Source organism: Falco biarmicus, chromosome 8 (genome assembly GCF_023638135.1).
Source record: "Falco biarmicus isolate bFalBia1 chromosome 8, bFalBia1.pri, whole genome shotgun sequence".
Taxonomy (NCBI): Eukaryota; Metazoa; Chordata; class Aves; order Falconiformes; family Falconidae; genus Falco; species Falco biarmicus.
In genome coordinates this window covers 41,751,720-41,766,408 of record NC_079295.1, presented here as the reverse complement: position 1 = coordinate 41,766,408, position 14,689 = coordinate 41,751,720, and the positions used below count along the sequence as shown (strand labels likewise).

The following is a 14,689-nucleotide window of genomic DNA, read 5'->3' as shown; positions in this document are numbered from 1 at the left end:
TTTTGCCCAGCACCGCCAAGGGGAAGGCAACATGTGCTGTATCTCCTCCCAACAGCCTAAAAAATGTGATTGCTTCCAAAACTCTCAGTCTGGTCTGAAATTAGACACACTTTTAGAAGACGCTAATTGCCAACAAATTGGAAATTATTCTTCTAAAAGCTTCTCAATCTGGCCTTATTTACACTGACAGCTGTCCTGTAAAATGCTGACATCTTAGTTACTATAAAAATTTGTATCAAACGGCCTCTGCCTCCATTTTCAGAGTGCCTCTTCTAGTTCCTATTACAGTGGCCACCAGAGGTTGCTGTAACATCTAGCAAAGTCTGGTCTTGTGGTCCTGGCATCTGCATAGCCACATCAGACAGCAGGGATCATGTCCTCTGCAGTAAGAGCAGGCTAGAGCATCTCCTGGTCTAAGGGGGCTTTAGCAGGATACCATCAACTGTCAGAGATAACTCAAAGCATTGCAGCCACATGTACTCACTTTAGCTTTGAATGGTCAGGAATGTTCATAGCTCAAAAGCTGAGAAGTGAATTAAAGCAAGAAAACAGAGTGCTTTGCACAGAATTTAGATACACCTTGAAAAGTAATTTCTTACCCAGTTTTAGCAATTATTCTTTTTCATGTGGTTTTAAATGGACAGATAAGATGGCGTTAACATCACCAGGAAGATTTTCCAGGCCATGAAAAGTTTCCATCAGAGATGTGAGCAACTTCACAAAGATCATACAAATATCTCCCTTGAGACTTAGCATTTTGCTCATCTCCAACACAAGTGTGACAAAGTGAGTAGCTACCTCCTTGCCCTTATCTGTAAACCCAAGAGCCAGACCGAAGGCAAACTTCAAAGCAAAGCTGGCCAAAATTTGCACCATCTCCAGGTGTGTTCAGATACCAAGGTTTCTGCCACTTCAACCACCTTCACTCCCATTCTTACCTTCTCTCTTCAAAGGAATAAGATCCTCTGCAATTTTTCTTCTGTAAAGGACATTAGTCATTACACAAAAGTTCAGCTGGTCTTACTGTCGTGTAATTATTTATGTGGTATCTAGCACAAATTTATCAGTGCTGGGAATCAGCCAGTTTAAAGCACCTCGTGTCCAGAAACACAACGTGAAAGCATGGGCTCTTTGCTGAAGCCAGCCACTGTTGAAAGGTAATAAACACCAGAATGCAGAAATCAGAATTTCCCTGCAGAACTTTTCATTTGGGTGCCCTGGACAGCCGTCAGTGCAGACCTCTGCCTTGGAGAACTGTTCACCTTCAGCTACACAACAGTTTTAGGACAAACTTCAAACAAAAAGATAGCCTCCCAGAAGCCAAATCTCACCCATAAAGATTCTGCAGATTCTAGGAATAGTGGCTCACGCTAGCTAATGAAGGAATAGGGCTACGTGTGTATTGTTTTGGGGGGAACTGAGTATCCCCCAATTAATAAATGCATCAACATCCAGATGGGCCGCATTAGTCTGGCCCCAAACACTGAGCTGGGAATAGAAGTGGTAATTGTGTGCACAAACACCCACCATCTCTGACTCAGACAAAGATCTCTTCGGTATTTTACTCTGTGCTGGAGCCAGGGGTTTTAAACACAGCAACAGCAGCGTCCTGGGAGAAGGACATATTCCACGTCAAGTATTCTTCTATTGCGGGGGGTGTGTGGTGGGGGGGGGGGTGGGGGGCAGGGCACGGGCAAGCAATAAAGATATTAATTAATAAATAAATACATAAACCCTTACTGTTTTAACATCATTAGTCCCAATGATTCCTCCAATCTCTCCCAGGTCCTTCAGCAGCAAGTTCAAGATTTCGGTAGCTCTCTTCTTCTGATGGTTACTGAGCTCCTGCAACTGGCCCAGCTCCCTCTGGGTCGCCGTCAGGGCACTCTGAAAAGGTTTAAAAGCAAAAGTTACCCTCCCCTGAGCGTACTGGGCACCAATTCTTCTGTGATATTTAGGTTACACAGTATTGTCTTGCATTTTCCTGAACATGCCTACTGGCTCAATGCACAGACACGTACCATTCCACCTTGCCATAATCCACTTTCACAACGCGCTTGCTAACAAGGCTACTTTAGATCTATTAAATGTAGTAAATCCGGTAAGAATCTTATCTACGTAATACATGTCAAGGAAGGTTAATCACAGAGAAACAGGTATAGAAGGATATAAAATTCAATTTTTTCAAGTGGATTTCATAGTAATCTCTTTTACTGAAGTAGGTAACAAAGTCTTCCATGAAAAAAGAACTGTTAACAACAGCTCCCTTATTTGTGTAATGAATTAAGGAACAAGGATGTCTGAAACTAGTAAGCCAATCCTTGACTTTTCTTTAGTCAGCCCTTTTCCTGAAGATCAGTACACATCTGAAAAAGCTGATTTTTTTTATTTTATTGATTCCTTCCTTGGGATCCCCTGAGTCTAAACAAAATCCCTGCTCCGCAGCACAGAGTCCAGAGACACACAAAAGGTACCAATTTGTATAAAGCAGATTTTCACATCTTTCTTGGCATAATACAGTTTTTAAATAACCAAAACACAGAATGGCCAGTTCTCACAGGCAGTTCAGCTGCTGCTAGGGAGTGCAAAATACACAGGTTGCAAGAGAGCCACAACCTGCCATCAGCTTCCACAGACCAGTTTCTGAATTACCTTAATGTTAACTTTTAATTAAGATAGGAGAGGGTAGCACCAGCAAATACAGATCTCTTCAGAGCTTCCCTGCCACTCCAGTTTTTACACTACTTAACAACGTACTTGGAAGCATCTGAAAGATCCCTGCAATGGCACAGGCTAGCAGTTTTCTGGGAGCCCCTATGGAAATCTTTAGGGGAGGTGCAGAGTTAGGGGGTGAGGAGGGAACTGGCACTATGAACCGCTTGTTCTTACACTCTTCTGTGCCAGCTCATCAGCCAGCTGCTCGTTGGCCCTTGTTTTGTCCTCCACTTCTTGGGATTTCTGGTCATAATTGACAGCTAATTCTTCCAGGGCTTGAAGGACCTCTTTCACTTCATCTTTCGCTGCTTCATTCTCAATCTGGAGACGGGTCAGCTCCTCTTGAATCTTCTCATAATCTCTCCTAGTGGAGGCCAAAAGCTGGAAACCAGGTATCACAGAAGTGTTAAGTCACCCCAAAAACTCATTCAAAAGACAACATTGAAAAGGGCAAAACCAGAGAAAAAGAGAAAGAAAGTGTGAGCACACAAGCATGTGTGCTGTGAGAGAAAGCAGGAGAGAAGAAATGCTGCTACTCTACCAGAAACAGCATCACTTTCAGCATGAATGTATTTGAAGGAAGCAAAAAAGGCTCTGAACTTCAATGAAAAGAAAGACTTAATCAAATCCATTATGGCACAAGACTGAGTATCGTAGCTCCAAAAAAAATTTTCTCCCTCAATCCAATGCTGCAGCTACAACCAAAAAAATATCACAAAATAAAATATTTAAACACAGACTCATCTTTGAACAGAACCAAGTAAAAGGGCTCTCTGAGGCAGCCTCAAAGGTCTTGTGGCATTAGAGAAGTATTTTGATAAGCAAACCTACAATGATTATTTTTAGTTAACATCTGAAGCATGATGCTGAAGACAGATTAGCTGCTCATATTTGTGAGGCAAAGTATTAACTGAAGAAGAAAATATAGGCTTCAAACATACTCCTGAGTATTTCAAATTTGTAAAACTTATCACATTTACTCTCTGCATGCCACTAAGAGAGATGCTGAAGGTTCAGTGACAGTGACTGATTGCAAGAGGTCAGTGGCATAGCCCTCTCCCTTGCACAACCTCATCTTCCTTCAGGTGTTAAAAATCTCGAAAATTCAGCTATCGAGTTCCTAGCACAAACCCAGGCTCAACAGCAGTCGTATGCTGCAGAATGATGTGAAAATAAAGGTGCCACATAACATCTATTACTAATACTGTAGTTTCAAGAATAGTAACAAGATCAAGACTTAACATTGCATAAAACCATAAAATACGGAACAGTAACGTATAGAACCGGTGCATGTGATGCAAGAAGGCATTCATGCTCATCCTAACGTTTGGCAAAGTTTGGACATTCACTGACAGAACTCACTTAATTCAAGCCCTCCTATACATGGATTTGTATAATTTTACTGGCCTGCAGCTTTCTCAGACAGCAGAACAAACTCTGCATTACTGAAGTGCGCTGGGTGGCCTTGTTCTGCCTCATCCCACCGCTGCCCGCTGCAAAACAGAAACACCTTTCTAAAAATGAACCACCTGAAAGAATAATGTCAGAGAAGACATTGTGTTTTTTTGGCTCAGAGTGCTAATGGAAAATAGGAAACCAACCAGGCAGCTCCAGACACTGGCACGTGCCCAAAGCGGCGGAGCGAGGATTCAGATGTAAGGGAAATTTATCTCACTGATAATGCTGCAGCCTCAGAAGTGCACTCACATTACAGAAAAACCCACTGAATTGCCAAAGCCAGATGGCATGTAAATATTTAAACAACAAAATAGCTTAAAATAATCTTTCAACTAAACACAGATGGAACTATTATTTACATTTACTTAAGAAATTTTCTGTGTGAATAGTACTGTGACTTCAAGTAAAAAGAACTGTTATATAGCACCTAGAGCATAAACACAGCTCCCCGGAAGATTCTTGTTGATGTAACGTGGAAAAAATATACCTAGATTTTAAAAGGCTATTAATAACACATTATTATAACATATGTATATATGTTATATACATATATACGTATAGATATACATATATATACATACATATGATCAGTATAACATACTGATCAGTTGTAAACAAAGGGAAGGAGACAACTCTGCAGTGCACAGCGGATCTGCTCACAGCACGCAAGATGCAAGGCTGGAAGATTCAGAATCCCCCCAAAACACACGCCCTAGGAAACAGCCAGTGGTGAAAGGGTACCAAAAGACACCAGTATCAGCACAACGCCATCTGTGGCAGGCCTTAGATTTATAACTAACCTGCTAGCTTAATCGAGCAGAAAAAAGTCCTCTGGTTAATTAGAGGGAAGCAGAGTGAGGCAGCTGCGCTGCAGCTAAATGTATCACAGTGCTAATCACAGCCCTAAGAAGGACCAGGTACATCGCTCCCGCAGCGCAGGTGAGGCTTACATGTGGAAGACAAAACTTGCAAAAATTAATTCCCTTAAAGAAGAAAAAAAAAATTGCATTAGCTTTCAAAGCTTTTTCAAAGCTAGTAAGATAGACAAGCTTCTCAGATGAAGCAGCTAAACCTTCTGAACAAGCGGTGCAGCATCAGCTGCAGAGGCTTCTATAAGTCAGCAGAGCTAGACCAAAACACGTGCAAAAACGGGGGAAAGTGGTCTGTAAGGCAAAGATTAGAGACCACTGAAAACTTGATGCATCTTCCAGATGTGATATTGAGTATGGAACACAGAGCGTGGGGAATAAGCCAGCATACAGCAGGCTCTAAGATATCTAACACCAAGAAAGAAATGCACATCACCCAAAAAATCAGGCACAAGAAGAACTGAGGGGAAAAGAAGCTTTAGATGAGAACACTGATATAAAAAAGATGGGCGAAATGAGATGGTGTAAATAACACACATCAGATAATAATGTTGCTAAGGATGCATAAAACTCTGTTATATTCGTATAGCCACAGACACGGGTAGCACACAATACGAAGTAATCAGAAGAAAGTTGTGGCAAGTGAATGATGAGCTTAATCACAAAGTAAAATAAAGCTGGTAATTCCACCAGTGAGGATAGCTCCCCAAAGGCGGCAGCTAAGTAACAAGTGATGAGTAACAGATGCTTTCATATGTTTTTCTCTCCCTGTTTTAAGGGGCTACACCTTGGAAACCCTTTCTGAGGGCTTAGATAAGGATTGAGACACAGACAGAATAACTTTGCAATGACAAGAGAGGTCAATAAAGCAGCCAGCATAATGCTGTACCCCAGCGAAGTGGCTCATGCAGCTGGGAGAGGTGCTCTCCTAGAGCATCACAGCAGTGTTCTGTGCAAAGAGAGACCAATGTTTGGAACACTAACAATGGGTGAACTCCCACATTGGATTATATATTCTTGGTCTGAATGGTCCTCCAGTTTCCCATGGTTCAAAAACCAGCAAAAAACCCCATCTTCTAAGAAATAATACTACAGCAACATCTGGGCAACTTGGTGATTTGGTGTTATTGCCAGATTTTGGATCTTCAAAACCTCTCATAAACAAATGACAGATAAGGAAATTACTTCACTGGAAGTTTAGCTATCATATTCCCTATGTAAAAAACAAAAAACATTCATTTTACAGACAGAAATAAAATGTTTGAAGTGAGAAATCCAAGATTTTGAAGCAAACCTATGGCAGCACCAATAACCAATTTTTCAGACTCACAGATTTCCCTCAGTACTGTCTCTAACAAAATACTGAACATCCGTAATTTATTACCAGGAGTAATTTTTATACCGTCAGACTAAGAAATTTGTACGCACAGTCCACAGTGTCTGGATACATGGAAGAGTACAAAAATATATTAAAAATATGTTTGAAGTCAATAACACTGGCCACGCTCCTACCCTGGTACCTCCAGGATCACTTCCCAGCAGGATGGCATGCTACTATAAGGAGTTATCAAGGCTTAATGCTCTTCTGAGGATATTATGAAAATTGAAGTTTAAACCTAGCTGTCAAGAGTTTTCTCTTACTTACTGAATTTTAGCAAGTCAATATGAACAACAACAACTATGTCAGAAGCATTAAATGAGGGGCTCATAAGCAAAATGCAAGGTTTTTTTCATTTGTGAGTTTTTTGGTGGGTTTTGGGTTTAGTTTTTTACCTCCTCTTGATCCAACATTTGTTGCTTTAGTTTTTCAGCCAACTGGCTCTGCTGGTTGATTTCATCATCCTGCAATGAAACGGGGTGGGAGAATTTTAGTTTCTTATCACACTTCTTGTTTGGTCACCTTTCTAGAAAAGAAGGGAGAATAATGCCATAACAAACCTTACGCACATTTGAGTGGTATGAGAGAAAAATATACATACACAGAGCTACACAGTTAGAGCAATGCATACGTGCAGTTGGCTCTGGTATATACCTCAGCAGGGGTGTTCCTGACAGCAAACAAGACACTGATGTGGTCAGAGTTGCACCATACAACTCGCAGGAGACGTTGCCAACAGATGTGATATTTTATAGATGTACAAATACATACACACCCTCGCTCCCTTGCTCTCTCTTACTCTGACCCCGAATTTCAGCTGAAGAGAGATCACTAAAGACAGCTTTATTAACCAACTACAACTTACAGCTAGCTTTGAACTGCATTAATGAAAAAGGAAGCTCAAATCACAATACAGCACCTGGAGCCCTCAACTGCAGAATTTGTATTTTCCTACTCCACCACAGCCCTTGAAGAAAATACTGCCAGGCAATGCACTGCCAGGCATCCTATTTTACTGGCATTTCAACTTCCTTGTTAAGAAAACATCCTCGTGGGTAGGAACTGAGCTTAAATGCAGAAGAGAAAGGATGAGGACTGCACTGTAAGAGTCCTTCCTCCAAAGGCCCCAGGAGGCACACCAAGCACAGCCCCGGGCCGAGCCCACCGCTGTTCTCCTGACGGATATCCTTCTCCAAGGAACGCACCAAAGACAAACGGTTGCTTTTTACTCTGTCAGAGTGAACTGGTATTTTGTGTTTCACTGACAGGAATGCTAACAGGTTGACTCCTGATAACAAACACAGCTATCAGGTAGAATATATCACACCATTTCCTAATATTAAATTAGGCCCAGGTATAACATAAGAAGGGTTTACACTGTAACAGGTTACAAACGGTGGTATTTTGGTTTTGGTTTGGGAATCAAATATGTTTTCATTTTCTATAGTACTGGAGTAACACACCAAATGATGCTTCCCATGTTTTCTGGGGTAAAAACCAAACCTGCTGCCAGTTCCCTCAAAAATAATTCAGTGGGCTTTGCTACTTTACATGAGAGAACGTGAAGGAACGACGGACTTTTTTTTTTTTCTTATCAATATGTAACATCCAGAGACTGCTACCAGGAACGTATTCTCTATCACAGAAATCCAGTAATTTCTTAAGAACCATAACCGTTAGTTTGGAAGCCATTAACACACTGCTGCGTGCAACCAGACTGTGCAGAGAGACCGTGTGCACGTCAGACTCAGGGGTTACACACAGCGATCCCCTCCCTCCCTCCGTATTCATACACAGCCAAACTTCCATGTTAACATACAAGGAGCTTTTTTTCCATGATATTTTCCTGCTAATTACAATCTAAAGTTAATATCAAATTCTGATTCATAATTAAAGCTACCCTGAAAACTTTTTCTAGATAGCCTTGCACGCTGTTCTCACCTGTAATGGCTAACAGGTTTAATATGCCTTTCTTTCCCCACTTTTTATCTTCATGCAAGCCAAAGCTATTAATGGTAAATGCTCAGTAAATGTATTGCTGATCGCTTTAAGTGCCAATGATGTACTTCAAGCTGTGCAAATAAATAAATAAATAAATAGAACAGCTGCCTGCATGCCAGGCAGTGTTCATAGCTAGAGCAACATGAACAGAAGAGACCCAAGGGATGGTTATGTATTTTCCTTAGAAGTCAAATACACAATGAATATATCAAAAATATTAAGATATAGTCTCCCTTTTCTCCCTTTTTTTCTTTCTCCTGAGACTCCAAGATGATGTTACAGTTTGCTGAGGAATTTTACAAAAATCGCTGAAGAAAAGGAGTACTGAAAAGCTTGTCCTGAGCCCTTAAAATTAAAGGGAAAGCTGGCCCCGGTTCCACTGCGAATGCCCCACAACACTCTGCAGAGGGCGCAGAGGCAGACAGCTGATGCAATGGATCAGCCTTTACGCAGTGATGGTGTTTTGAACTTTGGATTATTTCCCAGTTCGTGGTGCTCAAGACATACAGAGAGACACCCACCCATTTTAGGCTTAGTTTTCCATTTACACCCAACAAACAGAGTCAAACCAAACGTTCACACCTTATCATCCAGCTGCCTGTAGAGACTGGCAATCTCCTCGTCATATTTCTGCTTCTCCTCTGTCGAGATGCTGGCGACAACCGGCGTGATGTTGTCAATAATGGGCGTGTTATCACAAGGCTCCAGGTTCTTCTGGTCCTTCGCGCTGATCTGTTCATCTTCAGGCACAGCTTCTCCTGCAGGCATACAAGCCACGGTCATTCCAATCCAAGAAATAGGGTTGCCCAAACCCATGGACACCTGGGAAGGTCCTTCACAGCTGGTGAGACTCAGCAAAGCCAAGAAGGGCTGCATCCGTATCCAGCTGTGCGAGGCAGGCAGCCGCCATGCATACAAAGGACAGGCAGAAGTAGGTGTGGAAGGACGGCTGTCCTCGTTAGGAGGATGACCTCCACGGTGAGAAACACAAACACGCAAAATGCAGCAACACTTCAAGTGGCTGCCACTAAAATTACCAAACTCCCGGCTCCCTGCTCACTCCAGCCCTCTATAGATTGGATTAGCTCCATGGATTAAAAAAAAAGTGTAAATAAAGAGGAAAAACAATAAATAAATCTGACTTTCAGCCTAAAGCCTACCAGCAATTAAACGTCTCTTCCTCTCCAGACTTCCAACCGCCTTATAAACCCTCCCTCCCCCATAATGAACTGCTGGAGCATCAGGACAACGGGTAAGACAGCTGCATTTAAAACAATGTTCACCTTCTGCCTTGTCACATGTAAAATTAAAGCGCGTGCACTAATTTTCAGATCTTGCCTGTGCATACCAGAGAGGAGGTTCTCCCTACACGTTTTCTTTCGAAACCATTTTCTCCGAGGAGTATCTCCTTTGGTAACGTCAGTGCATTGCAATTACGAGCCCGCTGCAGCTCAGTGAAGAGGGACAGGCAAGGCGCTCATGCCAGAAATTGAATCTACTCTCATTAGAGTCTGGTGAGAGACTGCCAGCCACTGAATGCTGCGCACGTTGCTCGAGGTGCAGGAAGGCTATGTCCAACCCTCCTGCACAAACAGGTTTTTTCCTTTTCTATGAAAAGATACAATATTTTAATCCCATAAAACTTTACTATCCATTCCTCTTGCCAAAACAGTGTAGGCACTACTTCTCTTACTGGCAGAGAAGAAGTAAACAGGACAAATACATCAAAAACCAAAAAGACAAGGTAATTCAGGCCCCAAAGCAGAACAAAACAGGGCATGAAAGAGCACGACCAACTAACAGAGAAGATACTTTTTTTTCCACACTTGAAGCATGAAAAAGAGTAATTTGAAATGAAGCAGCATATGCGGTGCATATATAAGCAATCTATAATAACGTACTTCAGTCAAAATACGTTTTGCCCTATTGCTAATGGCTTGATGATATTTATATGATTAATGAGAAAAACGTAAATTAATTTTTCATTGTTGCATGTCACTGGAGCGGACTAAGAAAGGTGGGCTCGGTCAGACTGTGGGGCCTTGAACACTGAAATGCTCCTCAGGCTGCAGAGAATCCATTGAGAGCCTCCCAAAATTAATCTTTAGATTTTAATTCATTGGACAAGAACAACCACCTACTACCTGTAAAACACAGGCCAGATTGTGTGCTTGGATACAAGGCTGCTGAAATCTTGCTTCAGTGAGAACTCGGCACCCCCATTTTCTGCTACAAGTTTATTTTTTGTATCATTTTCTAAATTTATAGAATGAGCTATACCTATGGCATATGTATGCATCTATCTTGCATTTCATATTCAAGAAGCAATTTCTGGGACACTTTTGTTTGTAAAGAGCCTCCTTTGACAGAACATCCTTCCAAAGGATGCTATTGCAGAAGGTCAGACAAGAAATCAATAGGATTTTGAATGCACTGAATGTATTGCTGGGTGACGCCGATGGGAAAAGCAGGACAGATGGAGGGGATAAGGAGGTGTGTGTACTTAGACAAAACAATAGAGGCAGCATGTTGTAAGGCTTCTTTACATGGCATATAGAAAAGATCTATACGGGGTCTTTAAAAAAAAAAAAAAAAGTGTCTCTGGAAGGGGAAGGATATTAAAGTCGTCACATTTAGCAAACACAGAATGAAACAGGCAGAACATGAGCGGGTTATAAATCCTCGGCCCTCTTCAACGCCAGCAGCAGACGAGTGTCTCCATAGCAATTGCGCTATGCTGATAAGGGAAATATTCCCTGTGCTGGAGTCTCCAGAGAAAGAGACTGAGCGCAATCATTAGGTAACGATCTCATCTGAAAGGCAAGGGAACGGCACAGGGAGCTGAAAGGAGGAAGCAATTTTTCCCACCCATGAAGGCCAGGTATTATCTCTTCAGCAGTGAATTTCTCCCAGGATATGTTCAAAACCAGACTTGACTGTGCAAAACAAATTGTGACTAATAATTAAATCACAAAATTCTCCTCACTTTAGATACTTCACGTTTGCAAGAGTTACATACTACTGAACACATCAACACGTAGGACATGGACGATAAGCAATACAGAAAATAAAAATGACTCCAAAGCAGCAGTGTTTTACAGATGGGGGCGTTGTTGAGATTTCAGGGTGCGAGGGGGCTGCCAGGGTTAGTTTCTTTGGGTTGAAGCGTTGTTTGTTGTTTTGGAGTTTGGGGGTTGATTTATGTTACTTTAATATGAGGAATAAAAAACCTAGAATGAAGGATGATTTGCTAAAATTATTTGTCAACGTTCCAGATTAAATAAAAATTATTTAATTTGTACGTATGCATATTCTTCCTCCTCTACCATCCTACACTTGATTTAATGACCTTCCCTGAACAGCAATTCCCTATGTTTCTAAACAGAAAATTGGCTGTTCTCAACAAACTTCACTTAGAAGCCACAGAAGGAGACAAGTGGTGATTCTAATCAGATGACACTCATAATCATTGGAAAGGACTAATTATTCTAATGTTAAACTCAATTATAAAAAAAAAAACAAACCACAAACCATAGCATATTGGAACTGATTCTCGTGCCTGAGGATCAAAGTTCTTTAAAAACAAACAAACAAACAAACAACAAAAAAACCTAATTACATTCTACCTTTTCATTATTAATATTACTAACATTATTAAAAAATATTGTTGCCTTCCTTGGATTCTCTACACCTGACAGCATGCTAGTTTTGGCATTTAAAGTGGTATTCCGTACACATCTGCTGCTGGTTTCTCTAGTTTCTGCTTCTTCAGCCTTTCCGTTACCATGAAGGGTGAGCCACCACTCTGAACGGTGAGCTCAGAATTCCTGTGACTCTTGTGATTTAAGGCAAGATTTAAACACATACCTTAAAAGTACAAAGACATACCCACTCCCATTTTCTGGTACGTACCATTTCTCCACCTGTTGAGTTCCAGCTCTAGATGCTGGATAACATTCTTTAGACTTTTGTTTTTGTCTTTCTCCTTCTCGTACTTTTTCTTCCACTCCTCCGCAGTCAGCTCCAGATTCACAGAGACTGTGTTCTTAATTGTCTTAGCCCTGTGCAACAAAACGAGGCATCAGTTGCTCTGCAACTTCAATCTCAATCAAACAGTAAGGGCTCAGAATTCTTTGTGAAACAAAGGAAAACTACCAAATATTTGCAATTTATTTTCTGAAGTGCAATGCCACAATTCCTTTTGCTCTCAAACCCTCAGTACCATTACTGCCTGGAAGCCTCAACAGAAATTTTTCTGTATGAAAATCCAGCACCCAGTGACCTGGAGCAGACATGGATCTGCCTCTTCAGGATTCCTCCAAAAACAGGAGCTCTGGAAACTGTTCTTGGACTAAGGACAAAACCAAGTCCTGTCACTATTGCTTTGCTAGATAAGCTGTCATCTCTGTCCTGGTTTCCACTGGGACACAGTTCATTTTCTTCTCAGTAGCTGGTGCAGTGCTGCGTTTTGGGTTTGGTGGGAGAATAATGTCGCTAATCATGTTTATACTAAGCCAAGGACTTCTCAGTTTCTCAGGCACTGCCAGCAAGAGGGCTGGAGGGGCACAAGAATTTGGGAGGGGACACAGCCAGGACAGCTGGCCCAAACTGGCCAAAGGGATAGTCCATACCACAGAACGCCATGCTCAGTATATAAACTGGGGGAAGGAGGAGGAAGAGGGGGACGTTCAGAGTGATGGCGTTTGTCTTCCCAAGTCACCGTTACACGTGATGGAGCCCTGCTGTCCTGGAGATGGCCGCACACCTGCCTGCCCAGGGGAACTGGGGGATGAATTCCTTGATTGCTCTGCTTGTGTGCGTGGCTTTTGCTTTACCTATCAAACTGTCTTTATCTCAGCCCATGAGTTTTCTCGCTTTTACCCTTCTGACTCTCTCCCCCATCCCACTGGGAGGGAGGGAGGGAGCAGCTGTGTGGGGCTGAGCTGCTGGATGAGGTTAAACCACGACAACCCCACAGGTTCTCCTGGGCTGAGACCCACCACAGAGCACCCACACTAAGGTCTGGCCATGGGCTTGCCCCATCTCTTCACAGCCATCCCTCAGACTCCCCCAGCAAAACTCAGCTCTGTTTGAAGCATCACAGCACAAAGGATGTCAACACAGTGACGCAGAGATATGGAAACTTACCCTTCTTGAAAGCCAAAGAGTGCTTTCAAACATGTTTTTGGAGGTGGAAGGAAGGGAAGGAGGAGAATCGCTGGTCACCACCAGGTAACTGGGTTACTACTGGGCTGAGGAAGGCTCTCAGTGGGAAGGGAGCCTAAACCCGTGCCTGTGCCACGGTTGGGAGGTTCATGAGCTAACTGCCTCTCTAGGCAAAAATATCACAAAATTTAAACCCTTCCAACAACAACCACCACCACTTTATTATTTGGAAGTGCTTAGCTCCTACTGAACTGAAACAATTGCACTAGAAAATGCAAAGCGAGCAGAAAAAAATACACAGCACCTACCCTAGTAAATCCTCACTTAAAAAGAAAAAAAACAAACAAATCAGTATGAATTAAAAAAGTTTTGGATCTTTGCTCTTCACTGCTCAGACACGGACTCCCTCCTAATGACTCCAGTGTTACAGAATAAAATAGAGGCTAAGTAAAGGAATAACAGGCAGGCCTCATACCAGTTTGGAAAGCGTAGGCTGAAACGCTGATGCAAGGAACTACATCTGGGAACGGGCTACAGATGCACTGGCTAGCCCTCCTTCGGGGCAAGCACACAATCTTAATGATTTTCTTCACAGCTCCACTTACAGATTCTAAAGCATCCTTTAAATGTGGCCAGTCAATAAAATTTCTGAAAGTTTATTTTATCAGCAAAAAAACACTCCAAACTACACTCCAGTGATTTGCACTATGTGGCAAGCTGGAGTTTTATTACCTTAGAAATATTTCCAAATAACCCTGTACCTTTAAAATAATGCCTAATGGTTAGCTTTTACATAGTGCCTCTGCCAACAGCATGGCTCAAGTTTCCACTCATTGCACTGTACCAGGGAGGAAAAAAAGGCCGCGGCATAAAGTTTATTGACTGCGTTACCCTAATGATGGATGAAGTACTTACTGGCAACTAAAATTAAAAATAATATAAAAACCACAAGAAAAGATGGAGCAGAAAGAGAAGAAACCGACTCACTACTAACAGAGCAGCACATGCACATGTTGATTAGTACAAGTGGGCCTCCAAAGATGAATTTTCCTCCTGACACTTATTTTACTGATGATATCAATCTTTTTTGCTAAGAAAAATG

At 42.0% G+C, this 14,689-nt stretch overlaps 1 protein-coding gene across 1 annotated transcript in view; it reads right to left on the bottom strand.

The window, feature by feature from the left end:
- KIF5C (kinesin family member 5C) overlaps positions 1 to 14,689 on the bottom strand; it is an 85,505-nt gene that overhangs the window by 20,976 nt on the left and 49,840 nt on the right. The window contains exons 11-15 of the mRNA XM_056349851.1: positions 12,334 to 12,482; positions 9,004 to 9,179; positions 6,816 to 6,884; positions 2,890 to 3,096; positions 1,741 to 1,887 (exon numbers count right to left, since the gene is read on the bottom strand). Coding sequence (XP_056205826.1) covers positions 1,741 to 1,887; positions 2,890 to 3,096; positions 6,816 to 6,884; positions 9,004 to 9,179; positions 12,334 to 12,482 — 748 coding nt within the window. The remainder of the gene's footprint in view (positions 1 to 1,740; positions 1,888 to 2,889; positions 3,097 to 6,815; positions 6,885 to 9,003; positions 9,180 to 12,333; positions 12,483 to 14,689) is intronic.